The 16,843-nt window shown below is 39.6% G+C and overlaps 1 protein-coding gene across 2 annotated transcripts in view; it reads left to right on the top strand.

The window, feature by feature from the left end:
• The window catches only part of rab6ba (RAB6B, member RAS oncogene family a), a 56,776-nt gene extending 41,196 nt beyond the window's left edge, over positions 1–15,580 (top strand). Inside the window, exons 6-8 of one of the 2 annotated variants that reach the window (XM_083911332.1) lie at positions 6,547–6,640; positions 8,567–8,633; positions 15,386–15,580. In XM_083911332.1, the coding sequence (XP_083767458.1) occupies positions 6,547–6,640; positions 8,567–8,633; positions 15,386–15,450 (226 nt within the window). In that variant the 3' untranslated portion in view covers positions 15,451–15,580. The remainder of the gene's footprint in view (positions 1–6,546; positions 6,641–8,566; positions 8,634–15,385) is intronic. The other variant, XM_083911333.1, reaches the window with a different exon arrangement.
• The last annotated feature ends 1,263 nt before the right edge of the window (positions 15,581–16,843 follow it).

Here is a 16,843-nt window from a genome sequence, read left to right as displayed (position 1 = left end):
ATATGACTATTATAACTCTATAGCTGTCGTGAGGGAAAGGTGAGAAACTGCTGATGAAACAGTAAAGCTGAGAAGGAAAAGGAAATTGATTTGAAATGGGAATACTCAGAGAAACGGGATAAAAATAATATGACACCAAGCAGAAATGTACAGTTGTAGAAGATTAGTGGAAAATAAATGGAGAATTGAAGCATCAAATGACTTGTGATGCAAAATGCAATGCAATGGTGCATACTACACAGTAATTGCACAATCTTTGCTTGAGGTGCAGTAGATAACAGATGTAAAGTAATCAGTAAAATGTGAATGTGATATGGGAAACACCCCTGATGTCCTGGAAAATCTTCAGTTCCAGTGTTGTATCCTTTTTTAACGTAAAGGTCCTGACATCCTTTGAGAAGTGTAGAAAATGAAGATGAATCATTTTAACTGTAACCATGATATACTGAGTTTTAGTTTTGTGTATTATTTATTGGTTCTTTTAGACTCTTTTAACCAGGAAGTCTCTTGAGATGCATTATCTCTTTTACAAGACAGACCTGTCTAAAATGGCAGTGTAGAGCTGCTGAAACATAACAAACAACCAAAACATAATAACATATGTGTATGTGCAGTGGCTGCTGGAGCACTAAACAAAAGCTGCATTGCTGGTGAACATGGTGACATGCTGATGTTGAGCATTTATCTCAAAGCACCATGCCATGCCCAAGGAGCTGCTAGCTAGACTCTTGGTCTTGTTTGAGTAAATATGTATTTTTCTTTCCTGTGAAACACGTTTATGCACCATTTATGTAACTGTCTTACCCATAGCATCTTTACAGCTGGGCCCGACTCGACTTTGCACAAATTTCCTTTAGTTATTTTAAATTGACTGTATTTCTTTGGGGTTTTTTTCTGCAGACCTAATAGTCTATTTAATGCCATGAATAATTAATTGACTGTGTACCACTGTGTGTGACCGCCATCTTCTGGATATCTTTTAAACTTACACGTATCGATAAAAAATCAGTGGAAATTCTGTGTTTGAATCGGGGTCTGGCCCAAAACTGCAGCCGCAGTTCGGGCCAGGGTCACACTTGGACAGAAACTATGCGGGTTAATGTAGACTTTGAAAATTTGGTTCATCTTCCTTCTGTATTACTGCTGTTCTGCTGTCTTAAATGATGACTGTCCTGTGGGAGATATTTAATCTATTCCATTTATCTTGTCTATTCAACGGTAGAGCATCTACTTTCTGGTCGTGTTGACTGATCTAAGTGTTGTTTTTAGAAAACAGTTGGCCAACATGATGATGGTGTGGTAGCATAGTGTAGAGTGGTTGGGGATGTCCTTCAGCAAAAAATCAGACTACTTCCTGTTCTTCAGGTTTGTAAAAATGTTCAGCAGAGCGTGCGGTTACTCTGCATAAATTATGTACACAACTTAATTGTTTTTGTCAGCTTTATTTTCTCATGCAGTAACAATAAAATTTACAACATTGACATGTTGAGGACATACAGTTAGCTGCAGAACAAAGTTCCCATTGGTGTGTTACTGACTAAAGGGTAAGCAGAAAAGATGCTGATGATGCAGTTTCCAGGATACATCTCTCTGGATCTGTCAATAAAAGTTCATGGCTGCCATAACAACAGACCGAAGGCAAAAGCTTTGGTTTTTGAGATTGAGATTTTGTGGGAACAGTAAGACTGGGCAAGTATCAAGTGCACCATCTGTTTCCACAGATGATATCAAAGTAAGACTATCAGAGTTGTGCAGTTAATTCACAGAATTAGGTGGAGTGAAACATTTATTATTATAATTATTATGAAAATGTTGGCCTAAAAACCAATGAACCTTTTCCCTTTAATTTATGGTTAATTTATCTTAACTGCAATTTAGTTGAGTCTTAAAAGGATCTGGGAGTAAATGTTCCATGGTAAATAAGTAACAGCAATTTACTGCATTAACAACACTCTGCATCCTCTCCTAATTGCTCCTTCTTATGGGTAAATCAGCCTTTTTGCTGTGTGTATGAGCCAGACAGTGATTTTGTCCAAATCAATGCAGTGAAATAGAAATGACTTTTTCCTGAGTTTTTTTTACTCATGTAGATGTGTTTGAACATGCCACTGTGTGTGTGTGTGTGTGTGTGTGTGTGTGTGTGTGTGTGTGTGTGTGTGTGTGTGTGTGTGTGTGTGTGTGTGTGTGTGTGTGTGTGTGTGTGTGTGTGTGTGTGTGTGTGTGTGTGTGTGTGTGTGTGTGTGTGTGTGTGTGTGTGTGTGTGTGTGTGTGTGTGTGTGTGTGTGTGTGTGTGTGTACACGCACACTGTAGCAGGTACTATAATGCCTGAATATGGGTGTGGTCCCAGGGGTTGCAGGAAGGGGGTAATCAAACTAAGCTTATTTATTCTCAATTTAAATGCCACTGTTTTACGCTGGCGATTGGTTTAATTAGTGATATCCGTCGTTATCAGGCTAACGTTACCTAGCTACAGAGTTGTGAGGGAACAGATTGTATCTGGCTAACATTAGCTAACATCATCCCTCACAGACATCGGGTAATGTGACGTAGACACTTCTCAATTCAATTCAATTTTATTTACAGTGCCAAATCATATCAAAAGTTATCTCTGGACACTATACAGAGACACTTTACGATTTACATAGACCCAACAATTCCTCATAGAGTACTTGTGATGTCAACACTGACAACATCAGGGTTTCCCTCAGTGTAATGCAAGAGAAAACAATTCTTAGATTTGTTTTGCTGTCACACACACAAAGTATGAACTTACTTAGCAGCGCAGTGTGTGTACAGTTTGTCTGTGAATAAATGCTAAAACTCCTTAAGACCCAAGTGCAGACCTGTGTCTTTGCTTACTACCGCCAGATTAAAGTGAAGGGAGTTGGCTCAAAAGCTAACAACAACTTCCGCTCAAGCTCCATCACTAAGATGGGCTGACCTTTAAAGGGGTATTTCTGTATTTTTTAACGTGGACCCTATTTTCCCATGCATGTATGTGTAGGTGACAACAACAACTAACAACAACAAATTGGTGCTGGCCACCATGATCCAGACTACAATGTAATCGAACAGGGCACCTGCGCACTGACAGTATATGTCCACTACAAGCATTTGTTTTTGCCACTGACTTTCGCTCAGATTGTTACCAGAAGTGTCTGACTTCACCATCTTTCCATAATACATATATTATATTATGGAAAGATGGTGAAGTCTTGTTCTGAAATCTCTTTCTGAAATCTTGTGCGATGTTGCCAGAAGACAAAAGAGGCAGAGTATTTTGAAGCATAGCTTTGAGTTATCTAAATTATTTTTAAATAAAATAATTGTTAGGTTTTGAACATTTCCGAATTATGCCAACAGTATGTGGAGCTCCACTTCACGCAGCTTTCACAGACCAACGTTACCTTTGGCTGCAGACAGGCACAAGTTGTGGCTAGTTGTGCTACAAATGGATCCTAATAACTCCAGATACACTGCACCAGGACACTACTGCCAGACAAAGAGGAGCAGACATCCTGCCAAAGCACATTTGCCAAGAGTGGAGACACTTTCTGCAGACGGAGCCGAGGTAGGCTAATGCTGTTAGTTATATTGACCTGCACCAGTAGCTACACACCAAAGCATGACAGGATAACCGAAACTTCTCCATCTTTCCATAATACAGTCAGACACTTCTGATAACAACCTGAGCTTGTCAGTGTTAAAAAAAAAATATATATACTTTTAGTGGACATACAGTATATCGTCGGTGCGCAGGTGCCCCCGTATGATTACATTGCAGCACCATCTTAGTCGACCTTAAGACCAAGTCACACGGTCTCAAGTCCACGTCTCTGGAAATGACTTGTCACATAACCTGGCAGTACTGTCAGACATTGACAAATGAGTGGAAGTCGTGATACATCTCAGTATGAGGGAGAGTCCCAAAAAATGGGATATAGTGTGTTTTTCCTTTTGGCCTCTTAAATCTGTTTCTAGGTAGCTGTGTTTGTGTGTCAATGGATCTTTAAAACCATCTTAAAATAAGTAAGTGATAAAATGTAGCACTTGCACGTCTGACCTTGCCTTAGACATCACTTGAGAAGAAGCTGAGATTTGTGTGTTTGGCATTTACTGTGATATGGTTATCAGTCGCTCGAAAGGAGCACTTCTGTGAGCTGGGCTCTCTCTTTGTTTGTTGGATCATTCATTCATGCATGATGAAGCTTTTCACATTGCTCAATACCTAAGGGAGCTGCAGTACGCACAGGTTTGGAGCTGCAGAGCTCCTGGAGCCTTGCATAACGGAAACTGAGTGTGTATTGTACACCATGCAGCATCAACCAAGTGGAGCTTGATGTGCTGAACACTGACAGGAAGTATTTTGTTTAGCCATTCTCTTTTCTTCTATACTGCTACTATAATAGTTTGGAGTAAGTTAACAGTTACTGTTTATAACCTGTTAACACATCCAACTGAACCAGACCATTCGTTAGCACTCATTTGAAATTGTGTTTTTGGCTACCTGGCAAATGTAAGTCCAATACTTGCTCCAACCTCTGTCTATACTCATTCCTCAGGGAAATGTTTGGCTCTTCTGCAGCTAAATGCTTCATTATATTCACCAGCTAGTTGCTAACTGTGTCTGTCTGCTGCTGAGCTGCCGAGAACGTAGTGTACATTGGGTTTATCGGAGCCTTTTCACTGAAAACAGCTGCCTGCTGCTGCGGTTCAGCGGCATATTGGGGGCCATAAAATCAAAATAATAAATGAGAAGGGATTTTTTTCTCTGTTACCTATGATCAAGCATATTGTTTGCATTTGTGTTATTTATTTATTTTTTATTTTAAATGGTTTCATGCCTGTGAATTGTCTTAATTTGTTTGTACGCATTCAATACATTGCTTTTAATTGTTTTAAAGCATTTCTTCAATCCATAAACGTGCGTTTGTGAAGCCCATTGGGGCATGTAATGCGATTTTGGGATAAATCAATAAATTTGACTTGACACCTTTCACATTACATGTTTTGATTTGATCCGTTATTATAATAATAATAATTAGATATATATTCCTGTCAAACTGTCTGTTCCTGGATTTTGATCTCGTGTTTATAAATATAAGTAGCACTGCTTAATGGGCTACTAAAATATATTGTTGATAGAAAATAAAAATATTTTAATTCAATTCAATTCAGTTTTATTTATAGTGTCAGATCATAACAAAAGTTATCTCAGAACACTTTACAGAGTAGGTAAAGACCACACTCTCACACTTAAATAGGCCACCACTAGTATGTATCTGTATTTTGGAGGATCATGTTGATTTTTAATGACATCTCGTAGAATATTAATATCAAAGATCAAGATGAAATTGATCGTTTTGGTAAAGGGATAGTTTAGATGTTTTGAAGTAGGGTTGTACGAGGTCCTTACCTTATTCAGTGTATTATCTATAATAGATGGTGGTCGACATGCCGCCAGTTTGGAGAAGCAGACAGGAGTACTGACACAGAAGCTAAACAATGTGGACCTTGTATAGTAACAGAACCACATTTGCATGTACTGTTGAAGGGATGTGATCATCAGTGGCTTTAATGAGAGCTAATGTCATATTTCAGAACTCTGAAACTTATAATTTTGCACCCGGGTGCAGGAATGTTGCTGGGATGCCATCCATTATGCAATTTTCTTGCCTGATGATGAATAAGCCTCAGAGTTGTTTAAGTTGGAACTCAGACACATGCATCCAGAAATAGCCACAGCAGCACTGGTGCAACTCTATCAGGTAGAGTTATTATGTAAATACATCTCCAGTGCAGTGTTTTCAGTCCTCGCTGCGGAAACTTCTTTTTCTACCTCACAAAAACAGAATTTCTCTTTCTTCTTTGCTGTGATGCAAAGGAGGAGTTATTTAAGGAAAGGAGGATCAGTTACATATGATGTTGCTCTGATGCTTTGCACAACAGGATAATATGTAGATGTGAGTACGTTAAGATTGGTGTTACAGTCAGTTAGGGGTTAGTTAACATTAACAAAGGGGTATGTTTGAGTTAATACACCACTTAGATTGTCTTTGTGTTGAGAGGCATAGAGAAGAGAGATTACGTCATGGTTTTCCCAGAAGAACAGAGGCAGGTTGATTTAAGTCAGTCTTCTTAACGAACCTGCTGCTGTGGCGGCTGCGGAGTCAGCAGGACTGCACTGATCTCTCTGTTTGTGTTAATGGACACCTGATACAGTCTCCCAGCGAGAGCCAAACAATCACTGCCAGATTCATTAAAATGTAATGCAAATTGGCTGTTATTAATTTCTGGCAGGACATTATACTTAATCATTCTCATTAGTTGATTAAGTCTGGGGTATCCTCCCTTGCCTAGAATAACAGGAGCAGCTGCAGATAATGGGCTCTACTGTGAGTCTTTGTGTAGTGTATGTTTGTCTTTTGTTGAATGTTTATATGAGAAAATCAGCCTCTGTCATGTGTCCAGTCTGTAAACAGTTTATTATTATTTCTAATGCATTAATCTACAGTGTTTTGATGATAATTCCCATCTTTTCCCAGGCAAATCACAATTGAGGAAGGTGAACAGAGGGCTAAAGAGCTGAGCGTCATGTTCATAGAGACCAGTGCCAAGACCGGTTACAACGTCAAACAGGTGAGTTCAGAGTCTTACTTAAAGACTTCTAGGCCAATGTAAATACAGAAGGGGGGGGGGGGGGGGGATCAGAAATTATGTTGTTGTTTTTTTTTATAACATGCATAATTGGTATCAGTACACCAAAGTGCTTCCGGGAAAACATCTGTACCCCCCTTGCCCCCACACCTTTCCAATGTTATAATTGGTCTGGCTACGTACAAGAACTTCTGTAACTTTCCAAAGCATCAATCCAGCATTCACACCAACGTCACTTAGCAACTGGCAAGCTTCTCTCTCTTCACCCCTCTCTTCTTTTTGACACTTTTCATATGAACAACAGAGTGCAACACCATGAATGTTTTCGAGGAGAGAAAAAAAATATGCCTAAAAATGTGTCTATCAGCCCTCCTTCTTCACTGTTTTTCCTTCAGCCCCAGAGGTTGCTACTTGGTGCATCCCTGAGTGAATGCATAAAATACAAAAAAACAGAGACCCTCTCATCAAACACAGCTCACTACAAGTTATCAAAAACTCCACAGCACCTTTTAAAAGTGTCTTGTTTCTCCTACAAATACCATATACTTTATAGTAGGATAGCAGTATTTCTTACTGTATGAGTCCAGGCTTCCACCTTCTGACCTTTAATTAGTAATTAGTCTAATGTTTCGAGACATTTGTTGGTCCGGATACAAAGGGAAACGTAGCCTGGTTCAATAACAGGGATTTGTCTCTGAACAGAGGTTTGTGGTGGGAAACAACGACTGTCTGTTAAGTTAATAAGCAGTGAGATGAAGGCAAGCTGTATTGTGTCTGTCAGTGAATGGTGTTCTCTCAGCCCAAGGCAGCGCAGACAGAGGAGGCTATTCTTCACCTTACTTCAGGACTGTAACAGTGAAATGCCAGGACGGAACATAGTGGTGTGAAACCCACAAAACAAAGGTCACAGTACTGCCTCCAAAGGCTGCAGTGGTCACACTGTTTGGCTGTGTCATCACTACCAACTGACATGCTGCGTCAGCAAAATGAAGCATCAATTTCATGACGAGAACTAATAGATTATATTATATAAAATCTATATATTATAATTGGACCATCTGTTAACACATTCCAAATCATCATGTAAACATGACTTTTCTTGTTGTTTTGCCAAAATTAAGATTGATTTAGTTTTGATTCTTATTTTTTAATGAATTCACTATTATTGAATCTTTGTTTTATTTAACTTTTTTAATTCTTACGCAGACTGACTTAAAATACCAGCCAAAAGAGTAAAGGTTTGTCATGAACTATTCCCAGAAACATCCTGTTCTTACAGATGATAAATGAATTCATGTAAAACAGAGCAGGGACATACAGTAGTCAGAACCTTTGATTTTTAACGTACAAAGTTCTCTGACAATCACATCATACGCTCGGATATTTGCTTGTGTCCAACACTGCTATCCTTTTTTGTGTGAATAGCACTGGAATTTCTTAAGATTTATGAATCCACTACAATATTAGATGGATTCCAATTTTCAAACAAGCTGATGAACCTGATCATTTTATAGGCTGGTATTACGTGCATGAGAGGAACCCAAAAAATTCAACACTTTGTTCCTGTCGTTACTGTAGGAGAGTAAACACTACAGACTCGCTGTAGTCAGGTTAGCAGGCACATAATGGAGACATTCGTTTATTTTTGCTTAAGTTACTTTATAAACTAGTCTTCTCTCCCAATTGCATGACTACATATCAATAATGTGTGACAACAACAGACAGTCACAATTGTTATGGACAATCTAAGGTAAGTCTCCAAGTTCACATCCAAGTCATATAAAGGGTTGCATGGAAATTTGGAAAAGCATAAATGATATATATAAGTTAGATATTACCTGGATGATGTTGTGTATCCCTGATTCAGTCTGAAGACTAACTGCCCTTTTTCTGTTCCTGTTTTTCCAGTTGTTTCGTCGTGTGGCAGCTGCTCTCCCGGGAATGGAAAGTATGCAGGAAACAAGCAAGGAAGGCAGTATCCTTTGACTCACTGAAAAGTTTATTTTAATGATAATTGTGAACAGTTAAAGCTCAGAGGAAACCTTCTGTTATTTTGATCTGATGTGATAGCATCATTCACTCCTCACTTCTAAATGAAATAGAATCCAGAAGTGAACTCTGCATACTGACACCTATTTAAATAGATGCCGGCTGCCTGTCCAATTAAATCAAATTGTGTTTTTAGCACAACACAGAGCTAACTGTTTTTCAAAACTGGTGCCTAACAAGTGCAGGGGGGGGGGGGGGGGGCAGACACTGATGCCTGCAGTGTTGTCCATGGTGGGTCGGCAGGTTTGCTCATTTAAACCAGTGACCGGAGTCTCAGTATCCTGCCATCAGCCCGTGGTGCTGCTGCGCACAACTCTGCTAATTTGCACCTCATATCTGCTGCTCTCAACTGAGCATGTCACAGCTCCACCTGTGGAGGACTGTCAGGACTTTTTCACTCTCATGAAACACGCTTCTAACATTTGATTCTTCAGGAAGTAGCATTTGGTACTGCAAAACAATTTGAATATCACAGTTATTGAGATTCTTCGTCTTAGTTTTTCAGTCTTATGAATCATAAATACAATTTATTTGTTTTGATTACATTTAGGGAGTGGTTATTATATCTGACGTCAAAGGAGATCAAAGCTGAGAGATTGTCGCAGTCATTTTCATCAGTTACTAAAGAGAGCCCTCCGGCTGCCTCGGCTCCTCTCACACTCCTGCATTGATTTTCACCTCTGTAAATATATCAGATATGGTTCACAATAAGGCAGCATACACTTCACCCTCACACTCTTCAGATGATTTTTGTAGTCTCTGTATTTCACACATACTATATCTGCCCTTTGAATGGTTTGATTCTCAAGGAAAGCTTTTCAGCTCCAGCAGTTCAACCAAGTGTTGATTTGAACCCTTTAGTTCTTTATTCACTGTAGTTTAATCTAAGCAATTGAGTTCACTTTAGACTATTTTGATAATGAATTCTTATTTGAAGCTTTACCTTATCATTTTTCACCTATTTAAGTTGTTATAGTTTTTTTCTTATATTTTTTGTTATAGTTCTTTTAAGGGAACTGAAGAATACACAAAAAATAAATACAAAATCAACCACATGATGAAAAGAACAACACAGACAAACCGTGATGACAGCACCATCTCACCTACACTGTTGGAGTTCATTATCACAGCGCCATCCCCAAGTCACTGAGTGAGCACTAAGATGCCCTCTAATACAGAGACAACTTACATATTATATAGTACATAGAGGGATAATAATCAAGAATCTTTGTAAAATAAATGATAAGCCTTTCACATTTTATTCACTATACAATAAGCTCTGTGGCTAGAATGAAGCCAGAAGCCAAAGCCACCCACTCATCAAGAGGTAGACACATTAGACCACACAACACAGGCTGCAGAGTGTCTGAGCTGTTGCCATGCATGTTAAATCCCAAGTGCAGGTCAGTCCAGCCCCCTCCACCACTATACGTATACACACAGTATGTATCCCCCATGGGCCAGCTTTAATCGCCTTTTGTAAAAGAACACAACACACCTTTCCAGACAAGCAGATATGTTGTTTAACATTTGCTCAAGTTGGCAGTTATTAATTTTCAAGATTTTCCAGAAAAAAAGTATAAAATTACAAAAACTGATTGTAATTGCAGGATAATCTTTAATCATATTTTTGGAACTACAGTTCCCACAATTTGGGGGCTGTAAATAGTTGTTGAATCAGCTTGCAGGTGGGATCCACATTGCATCATTAAAAGTATGCTGAGCTATTAACAGTTCCTATTTGTAATGTACCAATGAATGCACAGACAACTCTCTCTGGATTACTTTGATAATGAAAGAAACTTCAATTTTATTGATCTTATATTATTACAATAATATAAGTTATTTTGAAATGGGCCATGATGCATAATGAGTACACTTTTGGCTCTTCAAGTATATTTTGATGCTGATACTTTGTGCTTGAATAGTATTTTGAGTGCAGGACTGTGGGATTACGACTTTTACGTCAAAGATCTGAGTACCTCTTTCTCCACTGCTGAAAGTTGCAACTAAAACAAGTAAAACAAGGTCTGAAGACATGTTTCTTCTGTATATACAGTAAATCATAGCATTTAAAGTTGTCCCTGTTTCTGCTCTGACAGCATTAGTCCTTCACATCCTCATCAGCACATAAAGTAGAGTGCCATCTCTATGGTAACTGGGTGAATTATGAAACTGTCTTTGATTATGCCATGTGCATACAGCGCTGTCATGCCTTGTTCAGTGTGAAGCCGTCTTACTTGTACTGCAGCATTTATGCGCTCCAGCTTAAACATAAATCAGATGCTGACCTTGGTGCATCTCTGATTATGGCCCACTCATCGTTTACTAGGAGTCGTCCAACGTTTGCAAACTGCATGGGCTCAATAATAAACTCAGTGACCCTCTGAACTGTTGCTTTTTATTGCAGTCAGACATATTCCCTAGGTTAAATGCATCACCCACATTCAACCAATTATCTTTATCTCTCTTCCTGTTTTTTTCATCTCAATCTTTAATGAGGCATGACAGATGTGGGGGTGAGATGCGTGAGGTGTGGTGATGGATGGCAGGTGATGACAGTTCCTCAGCAGCTCTGTGCCTCCTCTGTTGTTATTGCATTGTGCATAGTATTGATTTTACTGGGGGGAAGGGCAGAAGTGGGATTAGTCCAGGATACATTCACGCATGTTATAAAGCCTGAATGAGCCTGTTTTATCACCTGCACTTTTATTAAGCATGGTGCGCTGGATATTTACATTCATCTTCATTTTAAGCAGTGATTCATGTAACGGCAGACAGGAAGTAAACAAAAGTTACTGACATAAAAATAATTGAACACAAGAAAATGTAGCATCCGTTTTCCTCATTGTAGTTCCGCTTGTGTTTCTATTGGAGTCCTAAATTGACTTTCAGTTGTTTTTTAAACAGTACCCACAGTGCACTCTCTGTTCCCTTTAATTGCCAGTTTTAAATTGGGGACGGATGGGTCACACTGATTTATGGTGGATGTCAGGGCCTATGGGCACAGTCTTCTGCTCGCTGTCTGAGAACAATTTCCTGCAGGGTCACTGGATATTATCACCACTGCGGGACAGCAGAGAGAGAGAGAGAAGAGGGTGCTTGACCCAGATCAAGTGCTAGGGTCATCCCTGTTAATGAGAGAGAGCCAGAAAGCAAACCACTCAAGACTCATGTTGTTCAGAAAAGGGCAGCAACTCAATGATTTTGTTAATAAATTGTGTTTAGGGGTAGTTTTATTATTCAGGGTTGTTTTATGAAGTACTAACAGTGCATCATGCCAGTTCCATTCAACATTCTCAAGGTAAAGCTCTATCGTTTGTCGTATTCTGGTGAACATTACATCTGTTTTCAGTATAAACATGCCCCCCTAAAGAAATGTTTTGTTTCACTCGCCAATGCATCTTTGGCTATCTCATCCAGTTGCTGTTTTTTTATATAGGGTTTTTTGCTTTGATCAATATTGTTATTTTAACAGTGGGCCAAATGATTATGAGCAATGTGAAAGAGGGTCCCTCGTAGTGAAGAACACAGAATTATGACCAGATTCAGAACTTTACTGTTTTTGAATTTCGGCTCACCCCTCTCATCATCTGTGTTTCCAGCTGCAGCGGGCAGCTGTTTTTAGAGAAGAAGTTGGTATAAACTGACTGTAGGCTACGTGCCCAGCACTAAACAGCAGACACACAAGCTGGTGAACACATGAACAAGATATTTCCATCAGGAGTTGGTGAAGACCGAAACAGAGCTTAAAGAGAGTGAACATTTGTTTGTATTTGGCGTTTCTTTCACCATATCAGCTTCATAAGGTCATAATATGACAGCTTTTAGCACTGTCCCCAAGTTGCCGTAACAACCAATTAATGTATTTTTCAAAGGGGACATTTGTAAAAAAAATTTACTTTTTCAGTGCTGTGCACACATATTTGGGCATCTGGAGTGTCTACCAACACACAAACCATGAAATAAAACAACCCATGGAGTTTTTTTATGGGCTGTCTAGATCAGAAAACTTGGGATTCAACAAGCCATTCAGAGTTGGCTCCGCTTCCTGTCACATGCAGGCTCATTAAAATATACTGCCCCCCCCATCTGAGTATCCTCACCCACGCTTGAGAACTACCTTTGCCATCGCAAAGGAGAGGGTCCCATCCACATGGGTCCCATCCACATGGGAGAAAACCATCATTTTTTCTCCGTCTTTTTAAAAAAAGTTTTCTGTCAACATGGCCTTGGCTCAAATATCTGTGTCCCTTCGACATACATGGCCGGCCTTATTCATTCCCATGCATTTGGCTTAAAGTAATCCAACTCTACGGCCACTGAGCTGCGTCTCTCCCCCTCTCTCCTCTCACGCAGCAGCACTGAGCAGACACTCAGTAGGGGTGCCAGAAAGTATGTGGTTTTGCCGTCCAGATGACAACGCATGGGGGCTTTTTCAGATTTATCCACTCTGGGACCCGGTTTCATTGTATGGTCAGCCATAACGATACAAAAATTGTGCAGTTACAGGAATGGAACGTGGCTGGGCCCTTAACGTATAATTCTGGTGCAAAATCATCCCATGGTCTTTTTCAGCACTTACATACATCAAATAAGCCATGGAGCCATTTTTATTTTTGCAACAACTATCAAAGGAGAAATATGGTGGAGTTGCTGACTGCTGGACGTGGCTAACACTGATTAGCTCGGGGCAGTACAGTGAAGGCATTAAAATGGCTTTTTTAACCACTAAAACGGCACAATCAAACTGCACAATCCAAAAGGAAGGAGCCCATTGATGATTTATTTAAGAATCGGTCGGAACAGACAGTGATCAGAAGATGTTTATTACAGCTTTTATTCACCCATCAATTGTTTGAAAGCATCAGAATCAGAAATACTTTAATAATCCTCCCAGGGGGAAATTGTTTCAGCCATTAAAACGTTGAAAACGTTCAAACTTAAACAACCAATGCATACAGTATCCCTACAATAGGAAACAAATTCTACTTGCAGTGGCACAGTAATAGGGCTCAGTACTCAATGTTCAGGAAATGCTGTAGACTGTACCTACACGCAGGCGCACACGTGCGCGCATACACACAGACACGCACACACACACACACACACACACACACACACACACACACACACACACACACACACACGGGTATGAGAGGACTGATGTATTCAGGACTGAGGCTGCTCATTTGGTTTGGTAATGCTGGCTGCTGAGATAAGGCCTCCAGATTCCAGATGGGAATCAATCCAAATGGGAACGCTCAAGTATACGTTTGCATTTAAAGACTGTCCTTCCAGTTTTACCACGCTGTGATGAAATGCTGCCATAAAATATGAAAACATGTACATCAACTGCTGCATTTAACAGCCCCAGCCTCACTAGGATGGGCATTTGAAAACCACATGGGGACTGTTTCCACACTCACTTGCATACAATATGTAGGCCACAGTTTTCGTAGGCCCCCTCCCTATACATGCATAATGTTCACCAGAAAATGAATAATAAGTAAGAGCGTGCCGCTGCTGTGCAGCCACACTCCCCAGTAGTATGGAAGCATTCACAAGCACTCAGTCATGATGCACTTAATGTCTGCTGAAAGCAGAGCGGGTCTGCCCCTCGTTCTCACTGCAGGATGTGAAAAAGTGCTCTGGAGGATTGACTGGGAATAACACCTTATCTGAATTGTGGGGGGAAAACTGCAGAATCATTCTGACTTACGGCAACAGCTCATTAACACACCATTGTGCATCAGCTTTAATTGTAGCGCTGCAGTGCCAATGACTTTAGCCAACATTCTCAGTTTATTACCCAACTGAGGAGCATTTCCTGTCGAGCTGAGTAACTCGTACATGTTGTCAGAGGAGGAGTTTTAGGATAAGTGCTTTAAAAGTGTAATACATTTATTACTAATTGTATTGTAGGACTATTTTAAACTACATTTATTTGGTATTTATTTCATTTTGTCTCACACAGTGCTTGGTGATTTTGGCTTCCAACAAAAATTGAGCCACACATTATAAATCCAGCGCACCACGTTCCTTTACAGCGGTGTGCTGTCAGCCTTTTCCACTGGGTTACTGACATGTTATGATATGTTGAATAAAGTTTACCAGAATGTTGTGTATATATGTTTAGGATATTTCAGTTAGTTGTGGCACTGCACTATAACATATTTTATCTGATTCAATGTCAGATTGATTTTAATGTATTGTTTAATTATTTATTTTTCAGTTAAATTATATTTAAAGTTCGAGAAAATCCACTGTTAAAAGGACACTTTATATTTTTATATTTTATATTATTTTTATTTTGACATGTTGTTTTCTGAGTCAGTGAGTAATTAAATAACAGTCATGCCAGTAGTGATCAGAATAATCATAATTTAGATTTTTGCCACAGTCGATCAGCCCGAGTGTCACAAAAGTATTTTGGCAGTCACTGTTGTTGATGCCTGGTCGACTCCAGACATGTAATAAAGTCATGGGAAATGACACCATCTAGTGGTAGTAAAGTGGTACTATAGTCCTCCATTAAAAGTATATGGTTATTTTAATGGGGGAGCCTTTCACTTTTGCTTATCCCATTTGAAAATATTCAGCTAATTGTCAGTGTGCATGCTGCTGAATGCGATCAACACAGAATGTTTACAAATCTTCCTTAATGTGACTTTCCAGTGATCGACATCAAGTTGGACAAACCGCAGGAGCCCCAGACTACTGAAGGCGGCTGTTCCTGTTAATACCCAGCACCGTGCTGGAAACAAACCATCATTTACACCACATGCTTGTTATGTTGCTTCCTATTGGTTAACCTACAGTTGACTTTGCACGTCGAGAATCTGGCCTCCTCACCTGACTACTGGTCATCGGTTGGAACCAGCAATATGTGAATTTGGTTCTAAAGTAGTGTAGCCTACTTTGTTAATGAAACTGCCAAAAAGTCTTACAACTTGCAAAAAACAAAAAAGAAAGGACAAAGATGTGAAAAAAGATCCCCTAGTTACATATGTGGATACAATTTTTTTAAGTAGAAAAGGAAGTTTCCCCAGTTTCTTTTTTGTATTTTTGTATATTCAGGGAGATCTCTCTGGAAAGGTTGTTTTTTTTAAAAGATGCAAACAACTTTGCTCTGTATTTGAGAGCTTGATAACATCAGATGGTTTTGGACGTGTTTTTATGGATCCCACTCTTATTATAGGCAAGAGGTCCTCCGCACATTACCCAAACATCAATCATGTGAAGCCCTTACCCATCCCCTGACATTTTTTGCTTTAAACCTACCCGTCACCATCTGGAGGTGTATTACTGAAACACACCTAGTTTTAATCTTACGCCTAAACCCCGCCTTTTGGTTTGGCGAGCCAATCGCAGCGCTCCTGCCCATAACCCCGGTGGGATCCTTATTTTTGCGTTCTGATCGTTAGAGGAACTGAACAGCAACATCTTGAGTATCTAATGCATGCCTGGTTTTTGAGCATTGGTACTGTCTACCAGTGTACACAAGTTTGAATATGTAACATTACAACAGTGACTTAATGCACTCTGATTCAGTCTTTTTGTTTATGAAAACTGTTGAACTGGATTTGTATACTTGACTTCGGAATATCTCTTTGTCGTGCGTGTGTGTATGTGTAAAAGTGTGCTTTCTGTATAGGCAACGTTAGAATACAGTTACATAGAGGGCCACTGCCAAGTGCCCCACACTCCCAACAATAGGACATCTGCCGTTGCATTGTGTGATATCTTGGTAGTTGTGATTATAGTCTGCACATCATGCTGTAAATGAGCAGTGGAGAATCAAAGCCCTTGCCTTGTGTCACAGAGGAACGAAAGTTCCCCGTGTGGTGATCTGTGGACTTTAATGCAGGTTCTGTGATCAAAACAGGCCGCTAACATCGTAAACCAGTTCCATTCCTGACAGAAGACTAATTTGCACATGTAGATCTTTCAGGTGAATATGAAGTTAGGTAAAAGCTTCATTGTAAATGTACAGTCACTTAATTCAAGACCTGTCTGATTGTCACGTGATGTGTCCCCACTGAGATGAGGTTTTCTTTGCTGCTTGTGTTTAAACTGACTACTGACGTTAGCGTTATGCAATGTTGTTTAAATTTGATGTTGTTTTTTTTTTAG

Source organism: Echiichthys vipera, assembly GCF_963691815.1.
Source record: "Echiichthys vipera genome assembly, chromosome: 3".
Lineage (NCBI taxonomy): Eukaryota > Metazoa > Chordata > Actinopteri > Perciformes > Trachinidae > Echiichthys > Echiichthys vipera.
This window is presented reverse-complemented; position numbering and strand designations above follow the sequence as displayed.